This window comes from Manis pentadactyla, chromosome 16 (genome assembly GCF_030020395.1).
Source record: "Manis pentadactyla isolate mManPen7 chromosome 16, mManPen7.hap1, whole genome shotgun sequence".
NCBI lineage: Eukaryota > Metazoa > Chordata > Mammalia > Pholidota > Manidae > Manis > Manis pentadactyla.
In genome coordinates, this window is record NC_080034.1 from 49,549,932 (window position 1) to 49,568,667 (window position 18,736).

At 42.9% G+C, this 18,736-nt stretch overlaps 1 protein-coding gene across 1 annotated transcript; it reads left to right on the forward strand.

Moving 5' to 3' along the window:
* The first annotated feature begins 3,876 nt into the window (after window positions 1-3,876).
* On the forward strand, window positions 3,877-5,914 carry H1-3 (H1.3 linker histone, cluster member). Its single transcript, XM_036883894.2, has one exon. The coding sequence runs from the start codon at window positions 3,941-3,943 to the stop codon at window positions 4,592-4,594; it is 654 nt and encodes a 217-aa protein (XP_036739789.2). The 5' UTR covers window positions 3,877-3,940; the 3' UTR covers window positions 4,595-5,914.
* The last annotated feature ends 12,822 nt before the right edge of the window (window positions 5,915-18,736 follow it).

Below are 18,736 nucleotides of genomic sequence, written 5' to 3' on the forward strand. Positions count from 1 at the left end.
GGGTTTCAGCCCCAGGCAAGTTCACTATGGATTCAATGTGACCAAAGATAAGGACAGTAAAACGTTCTTTGGGGTGAAAGGGTTAAACCCAACTTTATTTCCAGGTGGCGGGTCAGTCACTAGAATCCCATTCACTCAGAGAGAGTCTGCATGCAGCACGCCGGTCTCTGCCTCTGGGCCCCTCTGTCCACACAGCCGTTCTCTGGGCCTCTCTGCCTGCACAGCCATCCTGCACAGCTGTCCTCTGGGCCTCTCTGCACAGTCGTACCGCACAGCCATCCTCTGGGCCTCTGTCCTCGGTGCTGCCACCACTCCAGCCTCTGCTGTGCTCTCCTGCAGCTTTGCAACCCTTCTACCGTGTCACGCCCAGAGCACTGGGCGGAGCTCTATAGAGTCAACAGTCATGTATTGCCCACAGGTGTGCAGTGAGCTAGTCAACCAGGCCAGGTGAGAATCCTGGCCACAGGAACTCTCATTTTATCCACACCAAGAATGGTGTACAAACAACAGGTTTACAAAGACAAGCCCCCATGTTCTTTTAAATAACATCTAGTAGAGAGAAGAGAAAAGTAAACTCAGGGGGAAGGGTCAGACATCAGCCTAGCATACTCAAAAGTTTCAGCCTAGTAGTGATGGGTGGGAGCAGCTGTGTCCTAGCAACATTAACATCACCTGATAGCTTGTTAGACACAGAATTTCAGGCCCAACCTCAATTCTACTGAACTGAATGGCATGTTTAAAAACATCCTCAAGTAGGTGGTATGCTCATTCAATTTTGAGAAGAGTTGTTTTAAAACTTGTCTTACATTAGCCACCAGCTATATGTGTCCACTTAAATTAAGTTAAAAATTAATTATTGGGGCTGTATATTTGACAGTACAGATATGGAACATTTCCAGCATTGCAATAAGTGCTATTGGACTATATGCTGTGATAGAGAATTTCTTCTGAAGAACTTCTATTCTGGACTGGGAAAGGGAGTGTGGTGGATATCAGAGAATGGGCTTCCTATAGGAAGTAAAAATGGGAATATTTTTGAAGTATAATAGAAATTGGCCAACTTCTGGGTATGCCAGATATTGCAGGTAGAGGGACATATAAAAAGAAAATTGGAAGTTTGAGAGTATTAGTACCTTTTAGGAAATAAAATTAGTAAGATATAGTTGTGCTTGGAAGGGAGTTTGAAGTGGGAGAGTGCCCTCAGGTGGGACCATCTGATTGGAAATTAAAATAGAAGTGATTTCTTGTGGCCCTACTGAATACATTGGATTCAAACACAGTGCTCTGTCTAATGTATAGCCTTACTTTTTGTCCTTTTTGATATTTATTCAACAGTCACTTTAAACACCTTAAGCTTTTAAACATTCACTGAATTTTGGAACAGTTAAGCACAGCCTTTGTGGACTGACCTGATGAGCACTACCTATATCTCTTATAGTCATTTACTATGGTAAAAGGGGGGTGAACATAAAAATTGAGAGAACATGAAGTCATCAGTGAGGTATCCATCACCTATCTAACTGTAGTTTTTCTCAGTTATTTTTTACATCTATAAAATTCACGGTTCACGTCTTATTCTAGTAGGAAATCTACTGTTTTAGGATATATATAGATTTAGGATTCAAAAGTAATGAACACAACTTTTTTTTGATGGTTACCAAAGTTATTGGTGAAACTTCAAGTTTACAGTCTTATGGAGTGATCCAGCTTTCAAGAACTTTGTTCATGCTTCAGTTACAGAGAAGATAAGTACCTGGGTATCAAGCAAGAACAGTAACTATTATGAAGCAGAACCCCATCCTTCTACAAGCATCTGGGGAAGCACTTTTCAGGTGAAATCAAGCCTCAGTTGTTGCCCTCGAAGAAAGGCAGAGATTACCTACAAACAGTTAAGAAAATGGCCCTTAACCCCAGTGTCTTCTCACTTATATGGAAACTAAATAGCCATACCAACCAGTGAGAGTTGTACAAGAATGAAATGGCGGCATCTGCAGTAGAAAGAACTTTTCACCTATCTTAAATTGAGTATGCGTAACTTAGGGGACAATGCCAAAGATTACTCAACGAATGATATATGAATACAAAGATGACCCAAACTGTAAACTTTTAAAAATTTGAATTTTAATGTTATCTTTAGTTCCAGATAATAGGTTCTGGGCTAAAAAAGTAAAGGCCTATATAATGTTTATGCATTTGGTATAGACAATGATGCTACTGAGGATGCTGAACAGCCCTTTTACTAGACACTCATAAAAATGATGCCTGCCCAGGGAGAATTGAGTTTTGCAGATGCAGTGCTATAAGCTTATCTCTTTATAGAGTATTTGTATTTGGCATATACCATGAGACTCAATTTCAGTTGAGTGCCGGCCAATAAATGACTATTTAAAAACAAGCCCAGTGATTTTTATGGAATTAGTTAGGTGTACAGAGATGTTATCTTGAAAGTTGATTATCATGTTCAATGTATGTGAGAATATCACCACTGAATAACTAGACTTTTGGGAATAAGCATATAACTATTAGAAGAAACATAGCACTAAAATACTTTCCTTGTTTATGTTAACATAGGATTTAATTTCAGTATGTGATTATGTGGTAGTCAATACTAATTTTGAACTTAGTTCTTCAATATTTACCTAGTTACATTAGCTCTGTTTGTTGCAAACTAAAAGAGATGGAGTAGTACAGTCTGTAATGCTTGCTAGTCAATGTCTGTTTAACTCCTTAGGTAGATATATTCAGCTAATTAATTTAGGTTGTGACAGCCTACATCATATTTTGTTATTAAATAGCCCAGGGAGAATTATGAAAATTCTGAATGATTTAAATGTGAATTTTTTCTTTCTGATCCTCTGTGGCCCTACTTGCAATGTTGAAAAACAGGCAACCAATTTTGCACTTTAAGTATCATTTTAAAATATAGGAAATAGGTACAAAATTCTATGCTAAATAATGGAGTAAAAAGTCTTATGGGCAAGGTATCTGTCATTAAGTACTTTACAGTTTTAAGGATGGGATATAAATGCATGATCTCACAATGTTCTTCAGCTCCTAGCTGGTAAAATGATGTAGAACTGCCATTCTATTGCTTCATGTTAACTTTTCTTCTTTGTAGGTGCAGTGGTTGGTCTCTAATGCCTGCTCTAGATCTGAAATACCTTGTATATTAATTTAGTAAGAAAGTTGACGGCTATATAATGTTTTGTCTAGAAAATGAATGGAGCAATGTCACCCCCCATAGTTCCTAAAATGATTAGACCACGAGAACACTGGAATCAAATCCAGTTTACCCACTGGTCACTCAGATACTTAAGTACATATATATATATTTTGTAAAACAGTTATCTAATTTGTGCATCGAATTTTCTATCCCAGTGCCAATTTCCCAGTGCTCAGGGCAAACAACTTGTGGGAGAGCTGTGCTATTTCTCTCTCGAAAATGCCGGCTTTCTTTGTATAGTTGAGTGAAATTGAGTTTATTTACATAAAGTTGCAAAGAAAAGAATGTGCAGAACAATGCCCTGGAAGAAAGATTTGCAAGCGGAACAGAGAGAAATAGTATTTTTAAGGAAAATCTGAAAGTCGTCTTGATTTGACTGAAGTTTTAAAGAGAGTTGAGGGAATCCGGAAAGTTTCAGAGAGCCGGTTTTGAAACTAGGCACAACAAATGAGGCAGGAATGAAGCCTGGAGGCTCTTGGATCCATTTCCCCCAAATGCCTAATCATTTCGTGCCCCGATTTCCTGTATTTTTCTTCATTTTTAAGGGGCAAAAAACACAACCACAAGCCAGAGCCGAGGATCCCTTCCTAGCGGCGCGGCGTAGAGTAGCCAGCCAATCACACTCAGCGACTCACTATATAAACCCCAGCCGCCAGTGCAGAGACACGCCGTTCTGACAGTTTAGGATTACTTTTTGTCTTTCTGGGCAGAACGAAAATGTCGGAGACTGCTCCAGTTGCTCCTGCCGCTCCTGCACCCGTAGAAAAAACACCTGTTAAGAAGAAAGTGAAGAAGGCAAGCACAACAGTTGGGAAACGCAGGGCGTCTGGGCCCCCGGTGTCCGAGCTCATCACCAAGGCAGTCGCCGCCTCCAAGGAGCGCAGCGGCATATCTTTGGCTGCGCTCAAGAAGGCGCTGGCGGCCGCCGGCTACGACGTGGAGAAGAACAACAGCCGCATCAAGCTGGGCCTTAAGAGCCTGGTGAGCAAGGGCACCCTGGTACAGACTAAGGGCACCGGCGCTTCCGGCTCCTTTAAGCTCAACAAGAAAGTGGCTTCTGGGGAAGACAAGCCCAAAGCCAAGAAACCGATTATGGCCAAACCCAAGAAGCCCGCGGGGGCGACCAAGAAGCCCAAGAGGGCAACGGGCGCGGCCACTTCGAAGAGCAAGAAGGCCCCAAAGAAAGCGAAGAAGCTAGCTACCGGTGCTGGGACCAAGAAAGTGAGCAAGAGCCCGAAAAAGGTGAAAGCAGCTAAACCGAAGAAAGCAGCGAAGAGTCCAGCCAAAGCCCCTAAGCCTAAAGCAGCTAAGCCGAAAACTGCCAAACCCAAGACTACAAAAGCAAAGAAATCTGCGCCTAAGAAGAAGTAAAGCTGTAGCGGGACGTCCGGTTTGAGAATCTCAAAGGCTCTTTTCAGAGCCACCCACTACTATCAAAAAAGAGCTTAACTATATACCCCGACACAACCACGGTCACAATTACTTTCAGATAATTACGTGGCTCTAAGGAAGAACCTTTGGCGTTTTATGATCTAAACTCAACTGGCTTGGTCTGGGGCAGTAGCAGTTCGGCAGTGGGGCCTGCCAGCAGCACGCGGTGCGGGATGATGCGCGTCTTGTCGCGGGCCGCGCTGGCCGCCAGCTCCAGGATGTCGGCCGTCAGGTACTCAGCACCGCCGCCATGTACACGGGCGCGCAGACCACGACCCGGTCTGCGTAGTAATCCTTGCGGAGCAGACGGTGCATGCGACCCACGGAACTGCAGCCCGTCTAGCGACGGGGCGGGTCTTGGCCTTCACATCAGTTTTGACAATATTCGCCGCGCTTTTACACCTTTCAAAAGACATTGTTTTCAAGGCAATCTGAGGAAGGGGTCATTAGAGTGTCGAATGTTCGGTAAAACTTCCTTTCCCATTGGTTTGCAAAGACTTGAAAGTTAGCCAATCAGAACTTGTTCCTGGACTTGCATTTACTCTCGAGAAAAATGACTGCACCAATTAAAGGAGACATATTGAAATTGTAAATACTGTGAAGTAGTTAAAAGCTTGGATTCCCACCCCCACCTAGGTTAATGGCGTCCTTTGGAGGGGTTATTCACGCTATTCTGTGTAATTTGCATAATCATTGTTACCACCCCGAAGCTAAGGATAATAAATATAAAATTCACCATAGCAGTTTATAATTTAACCAGATTGATTTGCTAGATTCCTTTCCTGCATATTGTTGGGAGGAACCACGGAGTCTTGGTTGTTCGTCTATTATCTCTTTCTTAGGTGAATTTTCAAAAAACGGAAGGGGAAACAAAACTGGGAAGGCAACGTAGTTGTTTAGAGTGGTAACAGGCAAACCAAAAGGGCTTTATGAAGATGGGTTGATTGAGTTGTTCCACCATATCCATAAGGCCTCTGGGGTTGAGGTGTTTTGTTTTGTTTCCCAGGGAAGCCTAATTAATTTTATGGAAAAATCTTGACAAAAATCTTGAGTTCCACATTCCATTATAGGGCCGTAAACATGGAGAGGAAAAGACTATCTTTTTCACAAACTCTAAATCCAGTTTAGTATTTCAATTATGTGTGTAGGCAACCACTCACAAGGGATTTTGCAGTATCTGTGATATTTTTCAACAATGGCAATCACATATGTTTTTATCACTTCGCGCTATTGTCTTGAAATAAAGTTCACGCTCATTGAGTCTGAATCTGATATTCGTTATTTCATCTGCTGCTGTTTTTTGATCTTGCTAATTAAACACATATGTAAAAGAAATGCACTTTGATAACTGTATTTTAATGTTTCTTATCTCGTTGTTGGTAAAATTGTAATATTTCCAAAATATCTCGCCTGGCTTTAGTACATCTGCATATCAATAGGCGTTCAGAGGTCGAAAGAAGTATGGCTTTAGTGCATTTGCATCATTCCACAGGGGTGGAAAGAGTCCATCTCCATATCAGTGAGTTTATTACCTGGGCAAGGAGAGCTTATCTGTACCCTAGAGGTGAGGGGAGGGCGGGTTTTGCTGCTGCTTGCTGGAGCTGGAAAGAGAGGGCCCGGATTGTAGTTTGTAAGAAATAAACAGATTTAAAACTTTATTTCTCCCTTTGACTGATTTCGGTTTATAGAAGTATTTTGCTCCAGGATGTCCTCTCCCCGGACTTAGAATTGTTTTCTCACTAAAACCTTTGGCATTACTCTTTGTCTTGTTTTCCTACAATTCTAGGTGTGTGTTTCTAATTGGCTTGAGTTTTTAAATTATGTCAAATGGGTGGCATTATCATCATACACTAGTCAGATTCAGTGATTTCATTTTCCGTTTTCTTGTGTAGGATGGCAAGGGTACTAAATCTCTGCTCCTTTCATGAGCCTCCCCACCATTGTTGGAGTTATATATCCTTTCTGAAGTACGCTATCCAAGGTGTTGGGGCTACTGCAAAAATAAAACCAAAAATATAACACTCTGCAGTAGAAAACTCTCCAGATGTAAATTATCAATATTTGCTGGTAGGTAGGTGAAGTCAGAGTGTGCAGAAAGAATGAAATGGGATTTTTGAGTCATCTTCATTTTTAGCTATAATTTCCATATAATTCAGAGATTATATACTTAAAAGAAATTACGTGTATTTATAGACAACCATGTCAGCATGAAATGGATATACAACTTAATGGACATATAAAATGAGACATGAGTCAGATTTGTGATCTTTGCCCAATAAAATAAAATTGCATTTAAAAAACACCTAGTTTTGTAAATCTGGGGAGAGGAAATCCTGGGGCAAAATTCCTCTAAAACCGAAATCAGTCAAAAGGAGAAATAAAGTTTAAAATCCATTTATTGCTTACAAAATGCAGTCCGGGCCCTTCTCTCTTCTCTGTTCCAGCAGCCACAAAACCAGCCCTCCCCCTCACCTCTCAGGTATTGATAAACCCTCCATTGCGCAGGAAATTACCCACTGATCTGGGGATGAACTACTCTCTACCCCTGAGGAATTATGCAAATCAACTAAAGCCATACTTCTCTCCACCCTTGGGCTCCTCTTGATATGCATATGTAATAAAGCCAGGTGGGATATTGTGGGTAAATTACAATTTTAACCTCCAGTATTAAGTACTCTTATTTCAATATATGCCTTTTTTCTTTTAATTTTGGTATCAGTAATCTACAATTACATGAAGAACATTATGTTTACTAGGCTCCACCCTTCACCAGGTCCCCCCCACATACCCCTTCACAGTCACTGTCCATCTGCGTACTAAGATGCTGTAAAATCACTACTTGTCTTTGTGTTGCACAGCCCTCCCGTGCCCCGCACGCACTATACATGCTAATCCTAGTGCCCTCTTTCTTTTTCCCCGCCCTTATCCCGCCCTTCCCACCCATCCTCCCCAGTCCCTTTCCCTTTGGTAACTGTTAGTCCATTCTTGGATTCTGTGATTCTGCTGCTGTTTTGTTCCTTCAGTTTTCCTTTGTTCTTATACTCCACATATGAGTGAAATCATCTGGTACGTGAGTTTCTCCACCTGACTTATTTCACTGAGCATAATACCCTCTAGCTCCATCCATATTGTTGCGATTGGTAGGATCTGTTTTTTTCTTATGGCTGAGTAATATTCCATTGTGTATATGTACCACTTCTTCTTTATACATTCATCTACTGATGGACATTTAGGTTGCTTCCATATCTTGGCTGTTGTAAATACTACAGCGATAAACAGGGGTGCATCTGTATTTTTCAAACTGGAGTGCTGCATTCTTAGGGTAAACTCCTAGGAGTGGAATTCCTGGGTCAAATGCTATTTCTAGTTTGAGCATTCTGAGGAACCTCCATAATGCTTTCCACAATGGTTGAACTAATTTACCTTCCCACCAGCAGTGCAGGAGAGTTCCCCTTTCTCCACAATCTCACCAACATTTGTTGTTGTCTTTTTGATGATGGCGATCCTTACTGGTGTGAGCTGATATCTCATTGTGGTTTTAATTTGCATTTCTCTGATGATTAGCGATGTGGAGCATCTTTTCACGTGCCTGTTGGCCATCTGAATTTCTTCTTTAGAGAATTGTCTCTTCAGCTACTCTGCCTATTTTTTAATTGGATTATTTGCTTTTTGTTTGTTGAGGTGTGTGAGCTCTTTATATATTTTGGTTGTCAATCCTTCATCGGATCTGTCATTTATGAATATATTCTCCCATACTGCAGGATACCTTTTTGTTCTATTGATGATGTCCTTTGCTGTACAGAAGCTTTTTAGCTTGATATAATCCCACCTGTTCATTTTTGCCTTTTGTTTGCCTTGCCAGGAGAGATATGTTCATGAAGAAGTCACTCATGTTTATGTCCATGAGATTTTTGCCTATGTTTTTTTCTAAGAGTTTTATGGTTTCATTACTTACATTCAGGTCTTTGATCCATTTTGAATTTACTTTTCTGTATGGGGTTAGACAGTGATCCAGTTTCATTCTCTTACATGTAGCTGTCCAGTTTTGCCAGCACCATCTGTTGAAGAGACTGTCATTTCACCATTGTATGTCCATGGCTCCTTTATCATATATTAATTGGCCATATATGTTTGGGTTAATGTCTGGAGTCTCTATTCTGTTCCACTGGTCTGTGGCTCTGTTCTTGTGCCAGTACCAAATTGTCTTGATTACTGTGGCTTTGTAGTAGAGCTTGAAGTCAGGGAACGTAATTCACCCTGCTTTATTATTCCTTCTCAGGATTGCTTTTTCTATTTGGGGTCTTTGGCGGTTCCATATGAATTTTTGAACTATTTGTTCCAGTTCATTGAAGAATGCTGTTGGTAATTTGATAGAAATTGCATCGAATCTGTATATTGCTTTGGGCAGGATGGCCATTTTGACGATATTAATTCTTCCTAGCCAGGAGCATGGGATGAGTTTCCATTTGTTAGTGACCTCTTTAATTTCTCTTAAGAGTGTCTTATAATTTTCAGGATATAGGTCTTTCACTTTCTTGGTTAGGTTTATTCCTAGCTATTTTATTCTTTTTGATGCTATTGTGAATGAAATTGTTTTCCTGATTTCTCTTTCTATTAGTTCATTGTTAGTATATAGGAAAGCCACGGATATCTGTGTATTAATTTTGTATCCTGCAACTTTGCTGAATTCCGATATTAGTTCTAGTAGTTTGGGAATGGAGTCTTTAGGGTGTTTTATGTACAATATCATGTCATCTGCAAATAGTGACAGTTTGACTTCTTCTTTACCAATCTGAATTCCTTGTATTTCTTTGTTTTGTCTGATTGCCATGGCTAGGACCTCCAGTACTATGTTGAATAATAGTGGGGAGAGTGGGCATCCCTGTCTTTTTCCCGATCTCAGAGGGAAAGCTTTCAGCCTCTCGTTGTTCAGTATGATGTTAGCTGTGGGTTTATCATATATGGCCTTCACTATGTTAACGTACTTGCCCTCTATGCCCATTTTCTTGAGAGTTTTTATCATGAATGGATGTTGAATTTTGTCGAATGCTTTTTCAGCATCTATGGAGATGATCATGTGGTTTTTGTCCTTCTTTTTGTTGATGTGGTGGATGATGATGGATTTTTGAATGTTGTGCCATCCTTGCATCCGTGAGATGAAGCCCACTTGGTAATGCTGTATGATCCTCTTGATGTATTTTTGAATTTGGTTTGCTAATATTTTGTTGAGTATTTTTACATCTATGTTCATCAGGGATATTGGTCTGTAGTTTTCTTTTTTGGTAGGGTCTTTGCCTGGTATTGGTATTAGGGTGATGTTGGCTTCAAGTTTGGGAGTATTCCCTCCTCTTCTATTTTTTGGAAAACTTTAAGAAGAATGGGTATTATGTCTTCTCTGTATGTCTGATAAAATTCTGAGGTAAATCCATGTGGCCTGGGGGTTTTGTTCTTGGGTAGTTTTTTGATTATTGCTTCAATTTCGTTGCTGGTAATTGGTCTGTTTAGATTTTCTGTTTCTTTCTGGGTCAGTCTTGGAAAGTTGTATTTTTCTAGGAAGTTGTCCATTTCTCCTAGGGTTTCCAGATTGTTAGCATATAGGTTTTCATAGTATTCTCTAATAATTCTTTGTATTTCCGTGGGGTCTGTCGTGATTTTTCCTTTCTCATTTCTGATTCTGTTGATGCGTGTTGACTCTCTTTTTCTCTTAATAAGTCTGGCTAGAGGCTTATCTATTTTGTTTATTTTCTCAAAGAACCAACTCTTGGTTTCATTGATTTTTGCTATTGTTTTATTCTTCTCAATTTTATTTATTTCTTCTCTGATCTTTATTATGTCCCTCCTTCTGCTGACCTTAGGCCTCATTTGTTCTTCTTTCTCCAATTTCGATAATTGTGACATTAGACTATTCATTTGGGATTATTCTTCATTCTTTAAATATGCCTGTGTTGCTATATATTTTCCTCTTAAGACTGCTTTTGCTGCGTCCCACAGAAGTTGAGGCTTTGTGTTGTTGTTTTCATTTGTTTCCATAGACTGCTGAATCTACATTTTAATTTGGTCATTGATCCATTCATTATTTAGGAGCATGTTTTTAAGCCTCCATGTGTTTGTGAGCCTTTTTGCTTTCTTTGTACAATTTATTTCTAGTTTTATACCTTTGTGGTCTGAAAAGTTGGTTGGTAGAATTTTAATCTTTTGGAATTTACTGAGGCTCTTTTTGTGGCCTACTATGTGGTCTATTCTGGAGAATGTTCCATGTGCACTTGAGAAGAATGTGTATCTTGCTGCTTTTGGATGTAGTGTTCTGTAGATGTCTATTAGGTCCATCTGTTCTAGTGTGTTGTTCCGCGCCTCTGTGTCCTCACTTATTTTCTGTCTGGTGGATCTGTCCTTTGGAGTGAGTGATGTGTTGAAGTTTCCTAAAATAAATGCATTGCATTCTATTTCCTCCTTTAATTCTGGTAGTATTTGTCTCACATATGTCAGTGTTCCTGTATTGGGTGCACATATATTTATAATGGTTATATCCTTTTGTTGGATTGACCCCTTTATCATTATGTAATATCCTTCTTTATCTCTTGTGCTTTTCCTTCTTCTGAAGTCTATTTTGTCTGATACTTGTACTGCAACACCTGCTTTTTTCTCCCTTTTGTTTGCTTGAAATATTTTTTTCCATCCCTTGACTTTTAATCTGTGCATGTCTTTGGGTTTGAGATGAGTCTCTTTAAGCAGCATAGAGATGGGTCTTGCATTTTTATTCATTCTATTACTCTGTGTCTTTTCATTGGTGCATTCAGTCCATTTACATTTAGGGTGATTATTGAAAGATATGTACTTATTGCCATTGCAGGCTTTAGATTCGTGGTTACCAAAGGTTCAAGGTTACCTTCTTTACTATCTTACTGTCTAACTTAACTCGCTTATTAAGCTATTATAAACACATTCTGATGATTATTTCTCTCCCTTCTTATTCCTCCTCCTCCATTCTTCATATGTTGGGGGTTTTGTTCTGTGCCCTTTTTCAGAGTGCTCCCATCTAGACAGTCCCTCCAAGATACCCTGTAGAGCTGATTTGTGGGAGGCAAATTCCGTCAACTTTTGCTTGTCTGGGAATTGTTTAATCCCTCCTTCATATTTAAATGATAATCATGCTGGATACAGTATCCCTGGTTCAAGGCCCTTCTGTTTCATTGCATTAAATATATCATGCCATTCTCTTCTGGCCTGTAAGGTTTCTGTTGAGAAGTCTGATGATAGCCTGATAGGTTTTCCTTTGTAGGTGTCCTTTTTTCTCTCTCTGGCTGCCTTTAAAACTCTTTCCTTGTCCTTGATTTTTGCCATTTTAATTATTATGTGTCTTAGTGTTGTCCTCTTTGGGTCCCGTCTCTCGGGAGTTCTGTGTGCTTCTGTAGTCTGAGCAACTATATCCTCCTCCAGTTTGGGGAAGTTCTCAGCAGTTCTTTCTTCAAAGACACTTTCTATCCCTTTTTCTCTCTCTTCTTCTTCTGGTACCCCATAATGCAGATATTGTTCCTTTCGGATTGGTCACACAATTCTCTTAATATTGTTTCATTCCTGGAGATCCTTTTATCTCTCTCTGCATCAGCTTCTATGCGTTCCTGTTCTCTGGTTTCTATTCCATCAATGGCCTCTTGCATCTTATCCATTCTGCTTATAAATCCTTCCAGCATTTGTTTCACTTCTGTAATCTCCCTCCGGACATCTGTAATCTCCCTCTGGACATCATCCCTTAGCTCTTGCATATTTCTCTGCAGCTCTGTCATCATGTTTATGATTTTTATTTTGAATTCTTTTTCAGGGAGACTGGTTAGGTCTTGTCTCTGCAGATCCTCTCTCAGGTGTTGTCTGAACTATCTTGGACTGGACTAAATTTTTTTTGCCTTTTCATGGTGATAGCGGTGGCTGTCGGCAGGTTGTGGGTGTGACAGCTGGGAGAAGAAAGTCCTTTCCTGCTTGCTGGATGCCTTGCCCTTCTCCGCTGCCTGTGTCAGTTACCCGCAATCCTGGAGCAGCCACTGGGTTAATTCCCTAAGCTGTTGTGGGCGGGGTCTCTGTCAGAGCAGCGTGGAGCCCTGTGGGAAGTGGCAGGCATGCCAGGTGGGCTCCTCTGTGATAGTGGCGCCCCTTCTGGGCAGCTGTGTGCCAGCAGCGGCCTTTGGGTCTGGCCCGGGTGGCTGTACATTGGTTTGGGATTCTGGTCAACTGCTGGGAGCGCACCTGCTTCTTCTGGCTCCACTGCAGGTGTGCACGGGGCTCTCCTGCAAGGACCTCACCTGTACTCCTCTGGCTCCACTGCCACTGGTGCACGTGAGCTGCACCTGGGCTGTTCGGTCGCTTCCGCTGCAGGTTCGCACAAGCCTCTCCTGGTCCCCTCTGGCACTGTCGGCACACGCGATCCGCTCCCGGTCCCTTTGTTACCGCCGCCCCCGGCACGTGCTGCCACTGTCCTGCTACTGGGCTGGTGTGTCGGGGTCCACACCAGTAGGAGGAACGACTGGCAGGCTGCTTAGTGTCGTGAGGGGCTTCAGAGCTGCACTGCCTCCCCAGGGTTTAGTGCGCCTAATGTTCCCCTGGATTCCCAGCTGCTGGCTAAGTGTGCCAGAATGACTTCATCCAGCCATGGGGTACCTGTCTCTTTAAGACTTGCAGAAAGCACTCGCTTTCCTTTTGTCTCAGGGCCGCTGGTCGTGGGGACCTGCCCACAATTTTTGCTTTTCCGTTTCTCTAATATCCAGCACCCCGTGCACGTTGTGTCTGCGCTCCTGGTGCATATTTCTAGAGCTGGTTGTTTAGCAGTCCTGGGCTTTCACTCCCTTCCCGTTCCAGTTCCTTTCTTCCCTCCAGGTTCTGGGGTGGGGGAGTGTTCAGTAACACCTGGCCACGGCTTGTATCTTACCCCCTTCTTGTGATGTTGAGTTCTCACAGATGTAGATGTATCCTGGCTTTTGTACTGCATCCACTGGTGCCTCTTTTAGGAGTAGTTGTATTTATTGTATTTTCATAAATATATATGTTTTGGGGAGGAGATTTCCTCTGAACTACTCACGCCGCCATCTTCCCGTGATCACCCAATGTATACCATTTAAAATTAAAAAAACAATTTACTCTGTGTGTGCGTGTGTCTTAACCATGAAGATAATTGTTTGAATGGTGAGCAGAAAGGCTAAAGTTTGTCTATGTTAGCCTTATGTTTTTATATATCACATATTTCTGTGCTGCTGGTTGTAATAATTATGGTATAATAGAACTTCATAATCACAAAGGACCCTTTAAATATTCAAAACCTTTAACATATGTGAAGAATTAAGATAAATATGTCAATCTTCCTATGACAGCTTTTGCAAGGAACAAGCCAAGCCCCCAGGGGTAACTAATGAGGATTATAGTGATAGTGTGGTTTAATATAGTATATTAAATTTCAAACAAGGGCTTTACCCTTATTATTTAAAACTCTGTTTCAGTTTAATTATCTGTAAAATACTAATAAAATAATAGTTGTTTATAATGGTGTGGGTAAAACTGTAACATTCCCAGAACATCCTGCCAGGATTTAGGGCATTTGCATATCTACAGGGGTGGAGAGAAGGTCATCTCCATATCAGTGGGTAATTACCTGGGCAACTGAGGGGGTCTCTGAACCTGAGAGTTTAAAGGGAGGGGCTGGCTTGGTAGCATTCTTGCTCCTTCAAGAACAGAGGAGAAAGATGGGGCTGGAGTGCAGTTTGTAAGCAATAAACAGATTTTAAAGTTTATTTCCCCCTTTGATTGATTTCGGTTTTTAGAGGTATTTTGCCCAGGGATTTCTTCTCTCTGAACTTACATCTGGCGAAGTTGGCAGAATGCCTCTGAATCCGAAAACTGTCATAATGTGTGCAACCTTTGGGAGGGCTGCTCCTGTGGGGATGCCCCAGTAGATGCAGCAGCAGAGGTTGCCGCTTCACCTGTTGTTGTCCCCCAAGCTGTGGGGCTTCCGTGGTGGAAACCCCTTGTAGGGAACTGGTCTAGGATAAAGTAACTCCTAGAGGGGTGGTTCCTTCCCCACAAATGGGGAAGGGTGGAAACACCCATAGCTGCAGAATTAGCCCTCCGTGACTTGGAAGATTGTCATGTAGTGGCTGGCGTTTTGGGTCTCTTTTCATTGAGATAGTGGAAAATGTCATAAAGGAGAAAGAGGATTATCAAGAGGGTTAGCGAGGAGAGGGACTTAGGTGGGAGAAAGACACACTTCAGCATCACTTGGTGGAGCTGGGCAATAACCTATGGGATGCTGTTAAAGAGACACAGTTACTGTGAAAAGGCAGGTCACGCTCATAGAAGATTCCTTAGCATCAGCGAGAGGGGTGACGGCAGGAAAAGTGGCGTTGCAGGAGGCCGTGGGGGAGGGGGAGGAAAGAGTATTGCCTTCAGTCCTGGAAATGGTGGAAGAGGAGCCATTGGTGGAGAAGCCCGAGGGAAAAGAAGAGGAGGTGCGCCATTGGCGGATATGCTACCCAGGCCACAGCCTGAGGTACCATCTTCTCCTGTTTTAAAGGCCCACCCAGCTATTTTATTAAGAAAATAAAAATGAAACAACCGCGGACTCCTCAGGGGGAGAAGCAGCCCCCTCTCCAGGTTGTGGAGCATTCCATGCTCCGCCCCTATACCCAGGATGAGATGGTGGACATAAGTGTGCATTATAGGCCGAGGCCATCAGAATCTCTGCCTATATGGCTTTTACGTCTCTGGGATATGGGCATGGAAAACATTGTTATGCTGGGTACTGAATGAGTAGAATGGCTTTCTGATGACTCATCCTTCCCTCCAGCAGTGGTTGCAAAATTCCCGTCACGCCTCAGGGAATCAGACACTCCTGGAATGGCTGACAGCTGCCATCAGGATAGTTTGGCCTAATCAGGGTGACTTACCATATTTTCCCAGTAGTTGGAAAACGTATGTGGAACTCCAACAGGTACTGCGGGAATTGTGTATGCAAAATATCATTTATAATATGGACTCCCAGGGCCCTAATGAGGAGGTGTTCACTATAGAAATGAGAAACTTGATGCTGCATACACCTACCACATTTCCCTTTGGATCCCTAGTGAATACTCTTACCCCCCACTTACGGCAACACATAAGTGAGGCTACTCGTAAGGTAGCAGATCTGGGGGAGGTTGAGTCAATAAGGGCATGGAGTGAAGTACGGGCCACAACTGAAAGGAGAAGTGCAATAGGCCCCATGAAGGTCTCAAGGACCCAGATATGGGATGATTTGATAAAGGCCCCGGTAGTGAAAGAAAAACTTGATGGGCAACCCAAAAGAATATTGTCAGAACTGTGGAACCAATTAAAGCTAGAGGAACAGTTCCAGCCGCTGAGATCCAGAACACAGAAACCAGAGTCAAGTCCTCAAGCCCGGCCTGTGTCCCTGCAAAACTTCATGGGAGACAGTACTCAGGATTTGCCTGAGACCTCATCCCCACAGGAGGATGATCGGCTATCACAGTTCGACTGAGGTAGGGGAACAAAGTCCCCACCTTGGAGGACATGTTGGGGAACAGTAGCCACATGTAGAATTAGCAACTCATTGGTACCCTGTGAATGTACAACGTGTGCTGGCGCCCCCAGGAACTGAGTGTTCTTTGATTCACGGCAAGCCTGAGCATTTTCCTGGGACCACTGCTGTGACAGATGTCTATGGGGGTAAGGCAATTAGAAAGAAGAAAGCCCAAATCTCATTGGGCATAGGGCATTTAGTTCGAAAGGAATGTACCGTGCACATTTCTCCCATTCCTGAAAATATTTTGGGGGAACATATCCTGCAGGGCCTATGGTCACAGACCACTGCAGGTGAATTCAGAGTGAGGGTACGTGTGGTAAAGGCAGTTCTGAGGGGACATGCTAAGCACCCTCCTGTAGCTCTGCCTGTACCTTGGTGGGTGACACATATTAAGCAGTATAAATTACCTGGGGTCACAAGGAAACTGGAGAAACTCTACAGGAGTTGGAGAGGGTAGGCATCATAAAGCCCTCTCATAGTCCTTTTAAGTCTGCATTGTGGCCAATGAGAAAGCCTGATGGCTCCTGGTGTATGACTGTAGAGTACAAGGAATTGAATAAAATCACACCCCCTTTGCATGCTGCTGTCCTCTCTATCACAGACATTCTGGACACCGTCAGCCATGAACTCAGACTATATCATTATGTTGTAGACCATGCTAATGCTTTCTTTATTGATAGCACAGGAAAGCCACTTTGCCTTCATGTGGGAAGGCTGGAAGTGGACATTCACTGTCTTTCCACAGTCCAACCATCGGTAATGGACTTGTAGTCCAGGCCTTGGCCACATGGAGGAAACTGCAAAAGGTGAGGTTGTATCACTACATTGATGACATCATGCTCACCTCTGATTCTCTCAGATTTAGAAGGGGCAGTTACTAGACTACTGCAACACCTACAGGAAAAAGGATGGGCTGTGAAAAGCACCAAGGTTCAGGGACCCAGTTTGTCTGTGAAAGTCTTGGGGGTTGTCTGATCACATATAAGTTGTTCCTCATTCAGTTATAGCCAAGGTCCAGTCTTTCCCCACCCCTACCACTGTGGCAGTATTGCAAGAGTTTTTGGGTCTTTTGGGCTACTGGAGAGTGTTCATCCCTCACTTGGCACAAATTCTGAAGTCTTTATACCAGTTGTTACAAAAGGGCATCAGGTGGTACTGGGATGAGATATGTGCAGCCGCTTTTGCTGCTGCCAGGTGGGCACTCAAGGCCGTAGAGGCCTTGAATGTAATGGAGTCATCAAGTCCCTGTGAACTAGATGTTCATATAACCGAAGATGCTTATGGATGGAGTGTTTGGCAGTGGCCTGAATGGACACGCCAATCTATTGGATACTGGTCACAACTATGGAAAGTAGCAGAGATCCAATACACCTTGATAGAGAAGCAACTGGCTGCTGTGTACCATGCCTTGCTGGTTATGGAGCCCATTGCTGGAAAAGCTCCAACCAAGGTAATTGAAAGGAAAGGAGCGACACACAGCAGCAATTTACCGGAGAATTCCGCTTTATTAGGGAAAGGTGCTGGGTTATATAGGAAGGGGCATGAGCTGATTGAGGTGTCACTTCTACGGGGCTGGTAGCTATTGGCTAGGTGCTGGGATTAGGGGGGCGAGGGGTGATCGGGCTTCAGGTGGCGCCAGCGGGAACTGAGGACCCGGAAGAGAAGCAGGAAGTTTGCCATCTTATGGGTGGGGGCCCTTCATTCCCCCCTTTCTCCTCTATGGGGTTGTGGACGTTGCTTTCTCTCTGCTTCCTGCTGAACGGGGGCGGAGAAGGGAGTGAGGGCTTGAGGACTGGGAGGAAAGGGTTGATAGGACTCCCCATAGTAAGGACGAGTAGATGTGGACTTCTTCAGGTTGGAAATCAATGAAGGTTCCCTGTAACCATAGGTCGAGGACTTGTTGATTCTAATGGTGCCAAGAGGATACGGGTGCCAGAAGCCAGGCTTCTGCGGCCATTGTTTCCAGGAACAGTTTCCAGCAGAGAAAGGGGTCCATCTCAGCGTGTGGTGAGGAGGTTACATGAGGGTGAGGGATCTTCTGTGGCTAAAAGCTGGTAGTTCCTGAGTAAAAACTGGTTGAAAGTTTGATTAGAGATTTTACCAACTTGGGATTTGATAAACTTTATAAGGCAAGAAGAGACAGGCGAGGAGAATGATTATTATAGGGCCTGCAATGGGCCAAAGCCAGGTAAGGAAGGGGTTTGTTAGTATTGAAGAGAATGGGTTGGAGGAGTAATATTGTGGGTACCGGGAGTTACCCATGTAGTGAATGGTGCAAGACCAGTAGGGACATCCGCCGTAGGTGTCTGGCCATCGCCTGCAACAGGCTTGTTTTTGGTCATAAAGGAAGCAGAGGTAGGGAGAATAAAAGTAGCTGCTAGTGAACACTTCGGTGGAGGGAGGAAAGTGGAGGTATAAAGGCTCGGAGCAGCTTTTCAGAGGGCAGTCTGATGTGGCAATGAGGGCAGTAACTTTTGTTTGATGCTGTGTGTAAGTCTGTCTGACTTTGAATCGCCATATAA